The 18,637-nt window shown below is 39.7% G+C and overlaps 1 protein-coding gene across 3 annotated transcripts in view; it reads right to left on the reverse strand.

Annotated features, from left to right (window-relative positions):
- The window catches only part of LOC149926635 (cell adhesion molecule Dscam1-like), a 129,776-nt gene extending 111,896 nt beyond the window's left edge, over positions 1–17,880 (reverse strand). For all 3 annotated transcript variants that reach the window (XM_090159100.1, XM_090159099.1, XM_090159098.1), the window contains exons 1-8: positions 17,786–17,880; positions 16,655–17,186; positions 14,899–15,060; positions 4,969–5,250; positions 2,301–2,420; positions 901–1,074; positions 641–788; positions 146–291 (exon numbers count right to left, since the gene is read on the reverse strand). In XM_090159100.1, the coding sequence (XP_090015226.1) occupies positions 146–291; positions 641–788; positions 901–1,074; positions 2,301–2,420; positions 4,969–5,250; positions 14,899–15,060; positions 16,655–17,174 (1,552 nt within the window). In that variant the 5' untranslated portion in view covers positions 17,175–17,186; positions 17,786–17,880. The remainder of the gene's footprint in view (positions 1–145; positions 292–640; positions 789–900; positions 1,075–2,300; positions 2,421–4,968; positions 5,251–14,898; positions 15,061–16,654; positions 17,187–17,785) is intronic.
- Positions 17,881–18,637: the final 757 nt, after the last annotated feature.

The following is an 18,637-nucleotide window of genomic DNA, read 5'->3' on the forward strand; positions in this document are numbered from 1 at the left end:
CAATGCTCTAGGGAAAGCAAGCCACCAGACGGTTTTCCGTTCCGATGTTATTTGATTCCTTCGCCTCGTGGTTCGAATACGGGTTTTGAGAGAGACGGAGGAAAGGGTTTTTGGGCGTAAATAAAGTGATCGAAACGTTTCTTACCTTGAACTAACAGTTTGACTTGGCACTCGTCTTTGCCGTATCCGTTCTTGGCCTCGCAGGTGTAAACGCCGGCGTCTTCCTTTGTCGTCCATTTGATGTGCAATTCCGAGCGGGCCAGATTCGGCTCCCTGCGAGACGTCTCTGCCCTGTAACGAGAATGATTTATCGGCGAGTCGAGAATTTACCAACAAAACCGCTGCAAAAATAGCGACTCTTCTCAATTTGTTTTCCCTTATCTGGCAAGGCATATAGGTATAAAGACACCGCGAATCTCCCTCTAATAAAACCAGAAAGATGGCCAAAGCTTAGCCCCCTTTCCGATGCAATGTTTTCGGGGAGTCAATCACGGCCGCCACAGACTTTACCTTTCCTTCGCCTTGGTTCGAAATGGGGGGTAAGCCTCGTCATCCGGGGTCTCCCGAGTCTGACGTATAGCGTCGGTATATATAAAGGTTGTCGGCTTTAGGAGGCGGCTCGCTGGTGGCAATTGCTTACCTGAATCGGTGATTTAGCTCGACCACGTCGTTATCTCGCTTCCAGAGCAACTTGATGGGATGGTCTCCCTTGGCCTCGCACGAGAGCGTCGCCTTGTCGCCCTTCTTGATCGAGACGCTTTTGAAAGGCACCTCGAATTTGGCCGGTTCTGCGTCGAAACAAAGGGAAGAAAAAGGAAGGACACGTATCGAGTCAAATGCGGAGCGAAGGCGGCTAATGGCGTTGGTCGCGGGGAAGGGATCGAATCGTCCGTCTTTTACCTCTAATGGTAATAGAGATGACTTTGCTAATAGGTCCTCCGTAGCCGTTGGACGCCTGACACATGTAGTAGCCGGCTTCGGTCGGGCTAACCTCGTTAACCGTTAAGGAACCATTAAGGTTCAAGGTGTACTTGTGGCTGTTGTAAACGGGAATGTAGCTGTCGATCGAATCTCCTGCGAAAAGACATAACACGCTTCAAAATATAAAAGCCATCTTTGATATTGACTCCCTTTACAAGCCGGTGTCGCGCGACAGGCCTAATAATTGACCAGCTCGGCTTAAACGCTTTGGATAGTGTTGACGACCTTAGACCCTTTTAGCGATTAAGTTACCTGGCCTACTAATGTCTAACGTTTAAATTTGTTTACCCCCGTAGTGTCGGCTCGATTGTACGGGTCATTTGGATGACGCTGAAGCGACGGTGGGTTATTAGTTATTCCGCTAACGGGTGGGCTAATCACGATTATGACATCGTAAGGGCGTGACTTTTACGCACCCAAATGTACGGCGCCGAAAACTAATGACACTGATAGTAGTGAATTTCATTTAATATTAAGGTCGGGACTAATAATTAGACCGTGTAGGTTAGGCCTATTAAAATGTTTTAGTAACGACGTTTTCTAACACCGTTTTATATTGGAGAAGTATAGTAGAGGAATAGCAACCTTAGTTTTAATATTACCGGAAGTAGCCCGAGACGCTAAATCGAGTTGCTATTCCTCTGTGATATTTTTTATATAAATTTAATTATTTTATTTTCTTGTTTCTTAGCTCTAATAAACGCCCGGTATTTATTTGGAATATTCAAGCTTTTTTCAAGACGTTTTATCAGAAGTAAATTAACCGAAGTTACCGAAATAGCGCTCAGAATCGGAGGGCGTTTTCCTTATGAAAATGATGAGAAAATAGTCAAATAAAAGCTATAATTTCCATCCCCATCTTTTGAGGTGATAAATTGCACTTGGGAATTAAGGGTATAGCTATTTCTATGTATAAAAAATAGTTTCAAAAAAACCAAAACTTTTTTCGGCCTAGGAACGCGCAAAATTTCAAATTCGAGGTCAAAATGTAATTTTATAAGGAAAACGCCTCCAACTTGGGGAGTATAGCAGTCTAATAACTTCGGTTCATTTACTTCTGGTTTTATATAAAAAGGTTTTGCTTGTTCCAATAAATATTAAAGTGTCTGTACTTCATCTTCACAAATATATTATTAAAAATCTTCAGCTAACCAAGTTACCGATAAATATTTCCCAAAAAAATAATCCTCTATTTCCTTTATGCTTGCTTTTAATATAAAAATATCGAAATTTTTTCCCTTTTAAGAAACCGGAGATAGCTTTATAAAATAAGATTTTTTTTCGAGGGTCGTAGTCTTTGAAAGGTAAATGCAATTTACCTGTTGAGCGTTTCCAAGATATGGACGGAGTGGGTGAACCAGCTGCGCTGCACGCCAGAATGACGCTCTTGCCGCTGACGACCTCTTCGTTCTGGGGCTCCATTATCCACGAAGGGGGCGCTGCGAAATGGAAAAATGCCTTTTTTGTAAGTACTGTATACCAAATGTGGAACCCGAAAGTAGGGCTGCTAAAGTAATTGCTACTGGTTCAAACTCCTTTTGAAATAAAGTTTCGGAGAAGATATCGTGAAATAACAGGAAATTAAATTTCTAACCTAAAAACAAATCTCGAAGTTTTAATTAACAGAAGTTATCTACTGGCATCCATTGTTTCGTATTTGCCTCTGGTGTATATAGAATTGGACAAGTAAGAAGGAAATTTGTATTTAAGCATTAATTAATTTTGCTGGGAAAATTTTATAAAAGAATTATTAGGTTGTTTTCTAATGAATTTGAAAGTTACGAGCGACAGAAGCCACCTCTTCTGAAACGTGCCCCTTGAGTACCGCCTGTAACCATGGCGACGCTCTGACGGTGTAAAGGGCCAAGGAATACTTTAAATTTTGAGGGTAGAGCTACAGGAACGTGTGGATTGGTCACATGAAGGAACTTCTACCGAATTTTTATAAAGATTCTATACCTTACTTAATATTAACGTAAACCTAACCTAACAGAACCTAGTCTAACCTTAGCCTAAGTCTTTCCAATTGTTAACCTAAAGGTAACCTTAACCTAACCTAACTTTAACTTAAATGTAGCCTTAACCTAACGTTACTTTAACCTAAGCTTTTTCAAACGTTATCCTAAACTTAACCTTAATCTAAACCTTACCTAATGTTAACTTAAACCTAACCAAACCTAACCTATCATTAACTTAAACCTTACCAAACCTAACTTAACTTTTACCTAAGCCTTTCCAAACGTTAACCTAAACTTAATCTTAACCTAAACCTTATCTAACGTTAACTTAAATCTAACCAAACCTAACCTAAACCTTATCTAACGTTAACTTAAATCTAACCAAACCTAACCTATCATTAACTTAAACCTTACCAAACCTAACCTAACTTTTACCTAAGCCTTTCCAAACGTTAACCTAAACTTAACCTTAACCTAAACCTTACCTAACGTTAACTTAAACCTAACCAAACCTAACCATACCTAACCTAACGTTAACTTTTACCTAAGCCTTTCCAAACGTTAACCTAAACTTAACCTTAACCCAACCTTACCTTCACCTAAATCTTACCCAACGTTAACCTAAAACTAACCTTACTTTACCTTAACCTAAACCTTACATTACCTTTACCTAAGCCTCACGTTAACCTTAACCTAACCTTAACTTAAATTAACCGAAATTAAACAAAACAGCTTGAAACATTAGACCTAGTCATCAATTAGCGATTTTCCAGATAACCCAGAAATGAAATAACATCACGTAATCCACACTTTCCACAGTCGATAATATTGGGAACCCATTGCTAAGTTTAGTCGCCTTTTCTGTGGGTAGGATGCCTTAATTATTCGTCATAAATAAAGTAGTAATGATGCTATAGAGATATGGATGGATACCGATAACTAGTTCGGATTGTATTGAAGTATTTGGTAGTTATGTGTAATTGTTTGTTTTATATTAATTACGACCTAGATCTCCTTTTAAAACGCAAATAAAGCAATAATTGGAATTCGGTGGTTTCCTTTCGTTTGTTCCGGGATTTCGGAGAAGGATAAGAAGGTTAATAAAAAACGCGAATATGTAGAATAGTCCATACTAAAAAAGATAAAAAAGCTTAACCCTAAAAAAATTTGAAGAAATTTAAAAACTTACATATAGCTCGTACCTATAGGTCCGCGAGCAAACAAAAAGACGCGAATCTCGGACCAAATAGATCTTCGAATGAAAAACAGTCCATAGGTGGTTGATTTTAGCTTAAGAAGAGTAAGTCTATGACGTCATTTAACTCCGAATTTTTGGGGGCGAAAAGTTCGAGTCGGAGTAACAACGTTTTTCAAAAATGGCTGCCTGTGGTCTATTTAGCAGATAAATTCTATCTAGCAGACGACAAAATCCGATTTACTCTTTATACACCTCCTTTTCAGAAGGAGTAAAAAGAGTAGCCCTAATACTCCGGAACAAGCGAATAGTTAATAATAATAATAATAATAATAATAATCAGTTAGGATAATATCCAAGGCACCAACTTGGCGGAGTAATTAATAATAATAATAATCAGCTAGGCTAATACCCAAGGCACCACCTTAGGCCTAAGTCATCAAGCAACTTTTAAAGCCATTAATTCAGGTGGCCGGGTTTCAATGTGTATAGAGGGTGGTGGCAAGCCCTTCATGCCACGCGAGTCAACAGCTCCCTACACTAACTATTACCGTTAACCTCAACAAGTGTTTATGGGAAGGGGAAACCGAAGAGCTCCGGGGGAAACCCCTTCAACCAGTGGGGAGAGAACTTGTAAACTCAACGCGGAAGGAGTTGTTCCGAGTTTTCACCCAGTGCCACAAGCTGGCATCGAACCCGGCTCCTCTCGCTGCGAGGCGATAGCGCTAACCATTCCACCAACCCCGAAAGAGGCGATTAAAATATTTTGGGGTAAAATGAGTACACTTTTAGTCCGAGAACAGGCGAATAGAAACCAAATAGTGAATCGCTTACCGTTGATTTTCAGGAGAGCGCTGTGGCTGGAGTAACCGACGTCGTTGGTCGCCAAGCACGAGTAGTTTCCGGAATGTTTGAGTTGCACGCTGTCGGAGGAGATCATGCTGTAGTCCCGGAAGTACTGGACGCTGAGGCCCATCTCGGCGGGCAACGGAACCCCGTCCTTGAGCCAGGAGAAGGTGAAAGGCGGGTCTCCGCGCAGGATCGAACACATGGCCCGGAAGCGCATCCCCACTTGCATGTCGGACGGAAAGTCGAAGGGAGACAGGGACGGGAGCTCTGCGAGAAAAGACACGACGAGCATTACGCCCATTGTCACGAAAGGCCGTCGGGTTTATTTTCACAACGACTAATGGGAAATAAATGGGATTGTCAATACGGAGTGAATACGATGTCATTACCCCTTGGAAAATAGTGGATCAAATTTGGTCGCTAAATCAGGGCCGTCCTGAAAGGGTTTGAATTCGCGGGGACAGGAGAAACCTTTTTCTTGAGAAAAAAATGGTACCTTAAACCTAGGAGCAACAAACACAGCGCCCCACACAAGGAGAACGCAACCCGTCACAAGTCGCGCATCTTCTTGTGTACATTTGTCATTGGTTAGACGCTTTAGCGCCTGCTGCCGTCGGAAGGGGAAAATTTGGAAATTGTCTTCCTCCCGCCCGTAAAACTTTCAGTGTTAAGGCTCGTCCGATGAAATTTGTACACAACACTGCATTAGCGCGTTTAAAGGCTAGCTGCGTTCTCCTTGTGTTTGTTGCTCCTAGCTGAAAGGGAAACGCGAACATTAAGGTTTGGGTTCGGGTGATAGGTAAAAAAGGACTTGGTAAACAAATAGAGGTAACAAGCGAAAAAAGTTAACTTAAACAGTATTTAAAGTCCCAGCTGCTTGGTTTTGCGCTGGTTGCAGCCTACTTCCAGGGTGCTAGTAGGCCACACTTTGAAGCTCTCTGGCGCTCTTTCAACTCATCGTAGGAAAATGGGAAAAAAACAGGCACACTTCTCAACTCACCCCCTACAACTCCTTCAAATATTTGCATAACCTTTTGAAACACCCTGTACGAAATATTTAATATAATTTCCAACATTTTTATAGAAATGGTATAGTTAAGCCAATAACTGAATTAGGCCATCAGAATCAATATTCGGTTGTGGACTGGAGGCTATACCCTCTTTTGGAGAAAAAGACACTCTTGCCTTGTCAGTTTAAATTGAAAATGGTGATTCTATATGTGTGAATGGCGACTCCCGAAATAAATCGATAGAGAGCGATTCCACGATTCGGACAGGCCAGATAGTTTGGAGCTCTGATTCCCCGAGCTTTTCTTATCGGGCGAGGTTGAAACAAAGGTCCCTAAAAGAGAGGACTAAAATGGTCTATCTATGTATACGTGAGGAAGGTGAACCAAATTTGTTCGGCTGGTTCCGAAAAGGGGGGAAGTTAATATATAAAGACCAGTGGCGTGTTTCTGTCACTTATCAATTTAATTTTAATGGGATTTTCAGATCTCCCTTCCGTTCTCCCGTCCGCTTACGAACCGAAGTCAGGGATACCGATACGTTGAATTCTGGAATATCCATTAATTATTAGTCGATGTACCCCAACAAGGAATTAATCCAATTTGGAAAGCCCGTTGTTAAACTCTATAAAACCAGTCGACCTAAAGTGTTTGCTCGTAGTTTCAGTTAAAGGCTAATCAAGATTGACAGACGCAGCCCGTACCGTCCTTCCCGCCTTAAATAGTACTAGTATCTAACTCTGGAAGCCAAATGTAATTAGCTCCGATCTTTTTTTTGTTCGTTTCTTAGTGGAGCCGGGTTTTAGCTCGAGTGCCCCCTTTAAATCCTCTTCGCGAGGGCTTCCTCCGAATATCAAAGGGAAAATAAGACTGTTCTCTTTGTTGGCAATGGACACGCGCCGAAACAAAGGCTTAGTCGATCCAATTTCTTACGTTTTCTCTGATCTAAAATTTGATTAAAGAGAAACTTTTATAGATGTTTCTTATAAGAAATTAATGGAAGACTTCTAATCACTATAGTTTTCAAAGGAAAGGCGTGGTTTAATTGGAAGATTTATTTTATCGAGAAAAGATTTTAGATTCCGACTTGGAAGTTCTATTTCCGTTTCTCATTTAAGCGCTGATGACCTAGCGTGCGACGAAATAACGCAAAAATGCTTTTAGCAGTTTAAGCGAGAAACACACCCGTGCGCGTATACGAATTGGCTTTATTTTTATATGGAATTTCGGCTTATGATTCACGACTGAGTGTCGCCGCATTCGCTATACGATTTAACGTATATAATATATACAGGCATAGCGCCTTTTTCCTATCTTTTACTCTATCGTGCTCCCGAATTGAAAAAACGCCTCGAAATCGTTATGACGATTTTTTATCTCTACTTCGTTCTTTCCTATATCGTCTGTGTACTTTGAGTTATTTGAGAATTGTGAATAATGGTCGATTTCTGTACCTCTCAAAGGCTACAATATAATAATAGACATTTATTTGGCGGGTTAAATGGATTTATGACTCTGTATGAAAGTTCTAGCGGGATGTATCACTGTAATGCAGATACACCGGCTTCAATTTAGAATGTCTAGATTTTTTTTGGAATAACCTACAGGGTGCGAACGTGATATGTTTTTCGAATGTCTATTTTCGAATCTAGTTTGCGAATAAGTTAGAAATTTATTCACCAACAAGATAAATCCGTATGAAATTTCGCAATGGTGGTTTTAAATAATCGAAACTAGAATCATTGTGAAATATTATAGCCCACAGCCCTTACGAAAATGGTTGATCAAATTTTATTCCAAAATTATATCCAAAATTATATCCAAAATTGGGAAGATCTAAATGTATAATAATTACCAAAATTGGGAAGATCTAAATGTATAATAATTACCAAAATTGGGAAGATCTAAATGTATAATAATTAATTTGGTTACCAAGATAGAACTAGGAGCTGGCACAGTTTTCATTTCCAAGTAGTTCAACCAATTTTATTATTTATTTATTTTAGTAAGAGTCAGATAGCGTCATCTAGTGAGCGGAATTGAAACTATTAATAATGGAAACTTTCAACAAAATAAAAGTTTCGAAAAATATAGCTTATTAAGTGCTTTTGATTATCCTTTTTTTTGTAAACTCAGTTCTTTTTACAATATTAATAATGTATAAAATTGCAGAATAAATAAAAAAATCATGAAATAATCCATAAATAAAATTAAATTTATTCGCGATATGCGAAATGTATTAAAAATATTATTTATGAAAAATTTGAATTCAAATTATTAAAATAATAATGTTGATGAAAAATGTCTCCTGTTAAAGAGATGGCACTCTTGACCTAAAATAAAAATTGACCTTAAAATAGGGCGGGTCGTCGGTATAGCAGCATATCGCCAAAGCTATAAGCTACAGTTCGAGATTCTTGCTGTTACAATGTAAGAAATTTAACTTTATTCCGATTTCATCACAATTATTTGATCCAAACAGAATTTCATAGGTCCACTTCGATTGAAATTCGACTTTGAATCGTCATTTTAACGAGGGAGATTATGTGTAAAAAGAGCCCTTCAAGGGGGGCAGCTAATCAGGCTCGTAGCCAGAAGAATTTCGTTATGGGGACAGTAGCTTTTTGTGAGGGGGCACATTTTTTTCGTTACTTAATTTCGAAATTTAACATAAGTGGCGCCGTGAAATGTTTTTGGTGTTCAACCAAAAAAACCTTGCTTTCTCGTATTTTATTAGGAAATAGTTACCTATAAATAATAACTATTGATGTAACATCCTATTGACGCCGTTTGACGGGCTCTAATCACGGAAGTACACATTTGAGAAGTGTGTAAAACGGCTAAGAAATAGTTCGTCGATAAATGCACGTTTTCATTTTTCTTTGGGCTTGGGTGATAAACAAATAACGTATAAAAATCCGTAATTTAGATTCCAGACTATATGCAGATCATTGGAAAGTAAACGTTTTATTGCTAACAATGACTATAACACCCATATTGGTCAATCCATTTTCCTGTTGTGAATCCTTTCGTAATGGACATTATAAGAGAATGGAACAGATTTTGAGATTTCAGAGCCTAATATTAGTGTTGGTTTCTAACATATTTAAGCTACGTTCACACTTACCCCTAAATTCGCTTCGTTTAGATAACTGGTTTTTAAAACCAACGTGAGAAATCGCTTCGTGTTTGTTCGGGAAGCAACTCGTCCAAGTCAGTTCGCTTTGAATCGCTTTCAAAACGACAAGGCGGGGAAGTAAAATTGCTCGTATTTTCAAAAATAATGGGGATAAAATTGTAAACAATGTCAAATAATATTTTTATATGTATATTAAACATGATTAACAAATTGTTTTGGGACGAATTTTAGTATTTTTAAAATTCTAGTCATAATTTGAAATGGCGTTAAGCCTTGGCTATAAGCGAACCGGGGTGAAGCGATTTCGCACGTGTGAACCAAGAATTATCGTAGGCGGTCAAAACTGGCATTCAAACCGACCGGCGACCTAAACTGGGTTTTAGGCTCTAGTGTGAACGTGGCTTTAGAGATTTTGAAACTGATTTTCGCCCAGATTTCGAGATTTTCAAGTAGATTTCAAGATAACTAAAATAATTTTCTCTAGAGTGTTACGCAAATCGAACACATAGGACGACTCGGAAATTATATACTTTCGCTATAAACTTCCACTAAAGATTACTGATTTAAAATATCCAATCTGTTACTTCCCCTTATATAACAGTGATAGTTAATTAATAAGTTCTAACGTATAGCCACTCAATTCGAACGGCTCGGTTGAACACAAACACCTAAATCTAAGGGAGTTGATATTTAAATTTCTGAAACGGAAAATCGCATCCATCATTAAGAAAAGCAGGCTAATTATTTCGGTGTTCGCCCGTTCCTGGCCTTGGATCGCGGGATTCGGTGCACTCTGCCGTGCATAACACCGCGGCTCTAATTCAATTTGACGAAAGGCGAGAGAGAGTTCGCTGGTGATCTAAGGTTGCCGATGGCTCCGGCAGCTGCCATAACATTCCGCCTCGTCTCGATTTTCGGCACGATGATCAGCCCACGGTTGCTATCTTCTGACCAATTACGGAACGATACCGGATAGTTAGGCCACAACGGCTTTCACGCAACATTACCTACGACCAATAGTTATTATCGTTTGTAAATTAACTCGGTCGGCACTTATGGATGTTTATAATAGAGAGACTGTTTTGGCCCTAACTTGGTTTACACGTATCGTGGGTTGCTTTCGGTTCATTTGAAATGCCGCCCAATTATATTTCGCGAGTCTGGAGTATAAATTTGGAACCTTTGATATCGGTTTGTGCCGCTTTAGAGTACGGCTTCGAATGAGAGATTCACCAAACTCGCATTCCGCTCTGATAAAATATTCAGATATCTTGATTGAGTTTTATTATTGATTCGCCTGGTGGGCCGCGAAAGTCATTACTATGTACGAATTGTTATTGTTACTTCGTAAAAGGTATCATTACAAAGTTAGAATAGCAATTCTCACGTCTGCTATTGTTTTATTTAATTGTGTTAAATCTCGTTACAGAATATTAAGAAGATACAAATATTTCTGCCTCAATCGCGGTGTCAAATGAAAACCAATATTATTTTTATTACTTTGAATATTTCAATTTCGAATTAATCGGCATTACTTTGAATATTTCAATTTCAAATTAATCTTTATTACTTTGACTATTTCAATTTCCAATTAATCTGTATTACTTTGAATATTTCAATTTCAAATTAATCTGCATTACTTAAAATATTTATATTTCAAATTAATCTGCATTACTTTGAATATTTCAATTTCAAATTAATCTTAATTACTTTGAATATTTCAATTTCAAATTAATCAATTTTGAATGAAGCTTAAAGGGAGTAAGAGAGCTGTGTTTGAAATATAAACTTTACCATTCCCACCCATTCCCATTGAAACATAAACTTTACCATTCCCACCCATTCCCATTGAAACATAAACTTTACCATTCCCACCCATTCCCATTGAAACATAAACTTTACCATTCCCGACCATTCCCATTGAATCAAAACTTTACCATTCCCGCCCATTCCCATTGAATCATACACTTTACCATTCCCACCCATTCCCATTGAAACATAAACTTTACCATTCCCACCCATTCCCATTGAAACATAAACTTTACCATTCCCACCCATTCCCATTGAAACATAAACTTTACCATTCCCGCCCATTCCCATTGAATCATAAACTTTACCATTCCCGCCCATTCCCATTGAATCATAAACTTTACCATTCCCGCCCATTCCCATTGAATCATAAACTTTACCATTCCCGCCCATTCCTGTTGAAACATAAACTTTACCATTCCCGTCCATCCCCATTGAATCATAAACTTTACCATTCCCACCCATTCCCATTGAATCATAAACTTTACCATTCCCGCCCATTCCTGTTGAAACATAAACTTTACCATTCCCGCCCATCCCCATTGAAACATAAACTTTACCATTCCCGCGCTTTCCCATTTTAACATAAACTTTACCATTCCCGCCCATTCCCATTGAAACATAAACTTTACCATTCCCGCCCATTCCTGTTGAAACATAAACTTTACCATTCCCGCCCATTCCTGTTGAATCAGTTTCCATTCCTATCCCATTTCCGTTTGAATATTTGTTTTTTAACTATTCTCGTTCAATTTGATATAGTTTTATCATTCCCGAGGGGATAACCACTTCCTTAAATTATGTACGCCGATTACAGCGAGTACAACCTTTGGTAGTGCTAAATCTGTAATCGATGACGTAATCACTTTAGTACAGTCAAAGCTACGGTCCTGTACACCGATTACTGATAGTGGTCAGCCCCGCCAATTCCCGTTGGAATTTTTACATTTCCATCTCATTTTCGTTCGAATATTTGTTTTCTAACCATTCCTATTTTATTTAGATATAGTTTTCCCATCCCCGCCCATTCCCAAAATACCAATTCTCGATTCCAAGTATTAGGACCAGATTGAAAATTCATTCAATCAAAATTACCTATTCCATCCGTTCCCCACCCGAAAATAAAATACCGAGACGCTAACCACTATCCGTAATCGGTGTACAAGGCCGTAACTTTGACTGTACTAAAATGATTACGTCTATCGATTACAGATTTGGCACTATCAAAGGCTGTACTCATTGTAATCGGTGTACAGAATTAAAGGAAGTGGTTAGCCCCTCGTAAAAAACCAATTTGATTCCCGTCCATCCCCGCGGTGTTTCCACGGTTACCATAGTAAGTGTTACTAAAAACCATATCCACGCAGCTCTTTGAAAGAGAGTTCAAGTTTCTTATTTCTGCCACTAGGGCTCGCAAGTAATGTTCAAAAGTAGTCGTTGCCTGGTGTAAGCAGACGATTTTAAATTATAAATTTATTAATGATTTAATTTAATGTTCTTGGAGTCTATGTAAATTACAAATATTTATTCACCTACAATTTCACCGTATCTTTACATTTAACTGTAAAGAGATAAACCATTCTTAAAAAATTTAGTTGACTAATTTATGAGTTCAGAATGGACGTGGGATTCTGTTTGTACAGGCTGTTTCAAAAGGTTATGCAAAAATTTGAAGGAGTTGTAGGGGGTGAGACGGTGAGCTGAGAAGTATGCCTGTTTATTTTCCATTTTCCAACGATGAGTGAAAAGAGCGCCAGAGAGCTTCAAAATGTGGCCTACTAGCCCCTGGAAGTAGGCTGCAACAAGAGAAAAACCAAGTAGCAGGGAAATGCGAACATTAAGGTGTGATATGTACAAAAGGACATGGTAAACAAATCGAGGCAACCTTCGTAAAAAAGTAAACTTAAACAGTATTTGAAGTCCCTGCTGCTTGGTTTAGCGCTTGCTGCAGCCTACTTCCAGGGGCTAGTAGGCCACATTTTGAAGCTCTCTGGCGCTCTTTTAACTCATCGTAGGAAAATGGGAGAAAATCAGGCATACTTCTCAACTCGCCCCCTACAGCTCCTTAACATTTTTGCATAACCTTTTGAAACACCCTGTATGAACAGGGTAAAATATAAACATATAGTTGAAACTGACAATAAAGCAAACTATATTATCTCTGGCAGACTTTAAAAGCAGCCAGCGATTGAGTTCCGTTGTAGTGTATAACAGGAAACAGGAGGCTTTGCATCCGGAAAACGACTCTAGATTTATTCCATTTTATTCATAATTCGCCAGACTTTTAAAAGCTTTCTGGAAAGTTTTCCCGCAGTCTTCCCTTTCAACGAAGTTCTCTTTCGGCTGTCTACCCTAGTTCACATTCCCAAAGACCCTCGAAAAGAATAAAAAATTCTACTTCGCTGACGGCGGGGGGGGGGGAGCTTCTATCCCCATATCGATTTAGTGATTATAATATCGATTTTAGAATATTGATATTGATGTGGTGGCTGCTAGTGGTAACTCTCTCGCCTTAAGCCCACCTAGCGTTAGGGGGGGGGACTATTTCAGCCACCAGATTTGGTTTGCATGAAGTGATGATGTACTAACACAACTCCCACACCCCGACTGACAAGATAATCTTTTTCATATATTGATCTTCTGTGTCCCTATTTTTCTGCTATGCCATTCGAAGTTTAAACGGGATATGGTTTTATGGTCATATTGTTCGCTTACACCTTGACGCGTGACATCGTTAAATTACTCGCATTTTGACGGTTTTATTTTTACTTCAGATAGTATACTAAGGTGTTTTAAAGTCATTCTTAATGGTCAATTGGTCAACGCGTGTACAAGCTGAAAAAAATAGGGTAATCTATCTGATAATATTAGATGAACATATTTTAGTTTAAACAAAGAACAATTAAAACACATAAAAGCAGATGTATGTAATTTAAGATTAAACATCTAACTTCGCAAGCCCAAGACAGATTTCAGTGGCCTTAAGCGTACTTTGACTTTCAGTTCCAAATGAAGACCATTCGCTGGAAAATTACTATGGTAAGACAATTCGCTGGCATTATGGCCTTGTAAAATATTATAAATACACTTGATCTGGCCTTGTAAAATATAATAAATACACTTGATCTGGCCTTGTAAAATATAATAAATACACTTGATCTGGCCTTGTAAAATATAATAAATAAACTTCTTGATCTGGCCTTGTAAATATAATAAATATACTTCTTGATCTGGCCTTGTAAATATAATAAATATACTTCTTGATCTGGCCTTGTAAATATAATAAATATACTTCTTGATCTGGCCTTGTAAATATAATAAATATACTTCTTGATCTGGCCTTGTAAATATAATAAATATACTTCTTGATCTGGCCTTGTAAATATAATAAATATACTTCTTGATCTGGTCTTGTAAAATATAATAAATACACTTGATCTGGCCTTGTAAATATAATTAATATACTTGTTGATCTGGCCTTGTAAATATAATAAATATACTTTTTGATCTTGCCTTGTAAAATATAATAAATACACTTGATCTGGCCTTGTAAATATAATAAATATACTCTTTGATCTGGCCTTGTAAATATAATAAATATACTTCTTGATCTGGCCTTGTAAATATAATAAATATACTTCTTGATCTGGCCTTGTAAATATAATAAATATACTTCTTGATCTGGCCTTGTAAATATAATAAATATACTTCTTGATCTGGCCTTGTAAATATAATAAATACACTTCATTGTGACATTTACTTATTTAAAAAACCATATTTTAGTGGTTAATGTTCAAGAATAACACTTATTTTTCCCGATGAAATAGTTTTAGAAATTCAATATAAAGATATTTTAAAAATTAATCGAATAAAATGAGCAGTTTAGGTAAATGAATACTTCTCCGTTAGAGCTACGTTATATACTTCTGATAAAAGGAAATTGAGAAGTGGATATCTTACCTAAGACTCTAAGATTGACTAGGCCTAATTTTTGCTTGTTTTTCTTCTCTATAAAAGTACACTGGTATTTGCCGCCGTCCATGTTCTGGCGCACGTCTTCGATGGTCAGTGATCCATCAGGTCGGATCTTCTGGCGATGGTTCACGGGCAAGCTCGATTCTTCTGAGGAGAGAAAAAGCGATAGAGACGATATGAAAGGTCACGCCTCCCACCGAGATAGTACAGACATCGCGAGAGTCACGTCTAGTTCCCCTTCTATGATCTTCCCCAACTAAATTAGCTATATACGACCTCTTACGGAGCGGTCGCTTCCCGGCGTACCTCGATTTTATTTCCCAACAAACCAAAACGTATTTTCTCTTCCCCTTATTTCGAGTGCGCGAGAGAGCGTCTCTCTTGATAGCATTATGGCCCCGTGATTGCGGACCACTTCGGAAGGGAGAGGTGTAGCCACTCTATTTTTTCCACTTTTCTTTCATTTGTAATCAGCACGACGCTTCCGAAGAGTATTCCCGCTATTGCGAGAAATCGAAAGTTGTCGATTTTTAATCCACTTAGGCGCGGGTCAGGGACTAGGCTGCGTTGAAATGCCAGAGCCAAAACTCTCACTCTCTCGAGATATATGGCGACTTTGTTTACCGCGTGTTTTCGCTCTTTCTATGACAAAATTAGTTTTACGCGTTTTGGGGCTGACTATACAGGGTGGAAGCCTCAGTACTTCTCCTAGTACACCCGAGTGCTGCGGGTGGAACACTTCTACAGGCGCTGGTAGGCCAAAAATAGACCAATGGTAAAATTATATGCCTCAGTCGTGGTCCAGCCTCGGTACTTTTCCTAGTTTAAAAATAGACCAATGGGAGAATTAGAAGCGCATCTTCCAAATTCTTTTTCGGGCGATTGAATAAAGATACGCTTCTAATTATGCCATTGGTCTATTTGTGGAATACCAGCGCCTGTAAAAGTGTTTGACCCACAGCACTGTGGTGTACTAGGCGAAGTAGCGAGGCTGGACCACGGCTGAGGCTTCCACCCTGTATACGACTTTGAGAGTCGCGCTAGTTTCAATAACGTTCATTCCTTTGTTGTGGTCCATTCGTTTTCTCGCTTTGGTGGAATGAAAAGTTTCTAGACCCAAATAAACCGTTAGCTTTAATTGTTAGGAGAAAAGTTAAGCCCACTCACGATTCCCGGTTTTGACGACCCTAGCGACTCATTTTGCTAGAAGCCAAGACGATTTGGCGTAAGCTAGTGGGGCTCTATTTTGTCGGTGTTACTTACTACCGAAAGGGTATCCTTACGAATGGCGTTGGAGCCTTTGCTATTTCTATTAGGTGAAGTAGGATAATTAATTTTGAAGAGGAAAGAACGTGAAATTGGGAATTAACGGCGAATGGCTAGTATTTAAACGAATGATTAGAGATTACAAACTGTTTATTTGTAACAATTATAGACAGCCAGTTAGAGTTATATGCTAAATCATGTAGTAGATAGCTCGTATCTACGTTGTCATTTGAATTAGCCGTTTAGCTGTAAATTTGCCAATTTAATCTTAATGAATCTTTGTAGCGATGGATGGAAGGTGTTAACCGTGTTCGCTCCGAAATTAACAGAACCGGGGTATATATTGGAAACGTATACATTTGTTGATGTTAATCATTATTTCGTATAAAAAGTGCCTTAATTTGTCGTCATTTAGAGCGTAACTAGAATGAAATGGGCGCGGCAGGAGACCGGAGAGATAATTTAGGAGGCTTACCTTTCTCCCATTTGACACTTTCCCTCTCGGCTTTGGTTGAGGCGCCCGGGCACAGCACCGTAACGGACTGTCCACTAATTGCATTGACAGTTTTCGTGTCCCTGCTCGCGCGTCTACCGACCACCACCGCGAAGGCAAGGTTCCGAGCCTGCAACAACTCGGGCTGTTGACCGCGAATGTCCCTCGATCGTCGATGACCGCTCGCTAAATTTGGCGCGTTATCTTTTGGCTTCTCCGTTCGTTCGTCGACGACGGACGCGACAGGGAACGATGGAGTTTTGTCCAGCGCGTTGACGGAATCGCCGGCGATAGTTCTAAAGAGCGTCGAATCCAACGAGGACCGGCGAAACGCGAAACTCGGAACGGAGTCCCTTCTCGGCTCGTGACGACGGGCCACCGACGCCGACTGCTGCTGAAGCGGGCCCAATAAATCCGCGAAAACGTAACCTAAAGTCGTCCATAAGAGAAACGTCGAGGCACAACACAGCGGGAACATTTTGTCGCCCCTAGCTTCGTCCATCACAGGAACACCCTGGCGAGAAACCACCAGAAATTAAGATCAGAAGTTTAAATAATCATCTTTAATAAGGATTTCCTCAGCTACGTCGAATGACCCCAATTACGAATGCTTTCAAGAGCTTACAAATTTATGAACGCCTGCTTTACTTAACGTCAACCCCTCTCATATATCGTTAACGTGTTGGGGTAATTCGCTTCATCTAATATTTATTGTCGGGAGTAAATAGGTGATTCTGAAAAAGATCGGTGTTCATATGATTTGGTTACTTTCTGTCGTATGGTTAAAGTATTTGAGCACGCGCTTCTTTTTCATTTTCAACGCGCGAGAAATTGTGCGAGCTACAATCTACTAACATATCAAGAGCGCGCGCCCATAAAATTAACTCTTTTACGTATTTATCGTTATTATATTTCAGAATCACCTTTTGCGCGTAAAGCCGAGTTCCCACTTGACGAATTTTCGAGACTTTCGCGACGAATTTAATTATCGTCGTAGCTTTGAGCGTCACTAAATTTAACTCGCACGCGTCAATTCGCCTCGCGAAAACTGCATTTTTCGCTAAGTGGGCACTAGCCTTAAGACGGTAAGACAAAAGTAAAATCGGTACGCACCCGTGAAAGGGAGTTCCTTCATTGAACACGCGTAGCTCGTTCCATCTCGGCACGTCGAATAAGTAATCGAATTTGATCAGAGTACAACAACTCGTCGACGGCACTCATTACTGGAGAAGTGACGGCGACGATACAGCCTCGAGAGTAGTTTGACGCGAGAATGAAGCGGCGAGTCGTCGGATGATCAACAGGCTGCGAACGAGGGGAATCCCTCCATCCTCTCGCTCGATCTCCGAGAGCGCTCTCTCCTCTCTTTGCTCTAGTTGATCGCGATTAGCTCCGTTTCTAAAGAGCCTCCGAAACCGCAACTCTTCACTGGCGAAGCGAGGTGAACGAGTGTCACGCGGCTGCAACAACGCCAACTCTTATCTCTTCTCGGAAGGCCCCCTCCCGCTCCGAGACCCTCGCTCGAGCAATGCCCTGACGACGACTAGGGCGCCTCTCTATTCTAACCCGAGTCGCGGACGAAACTCGGCAACGAAAACGGCCGGCGATCCTAGCAGCGACATCTCTCGGAAATCAGTGGCGTTTATTGACGTTTCATAGACTGAGAATCAAAGGGAGCCCGCCTCTCGAGTCCTGACTGACTGGGATCTCTCTTTTAAGTGTTTGGCGTCAACCAGAGATCGCGAATAAAGCCCCCTTCACACGCTATTACTTAAAGCCGCGAATCACCGTCTAATCGATCTCCCACTGCCAGGAATGTGGATTGAATTGCAGACATGATTCTCTCCCGCGTTTTGTCGCGTTGTCCCGTCATGTTCTTGTTGTCCCGTTTAAAAGACGGCCTTCTCTTCATTGGCTTTTGATGATATTGGCCTAGATTTAGCCAAATTGATGGTAATTTAAATG

This window comes from Leiobunum rupestre, chromosome 9 (assembly GCF_980474605.1).
Source record: "Leiobunum rupestre chromosome 9, qqLeiRupe1.1.hap1, whole genome shotgun sequence".
Lineage (NCBI taxonomy): Eukaryota > Metazoa > Arthropoda > Arachnida > Opiliones > Sclerosomatidae > Leiobunum > Leiobunum rupestre.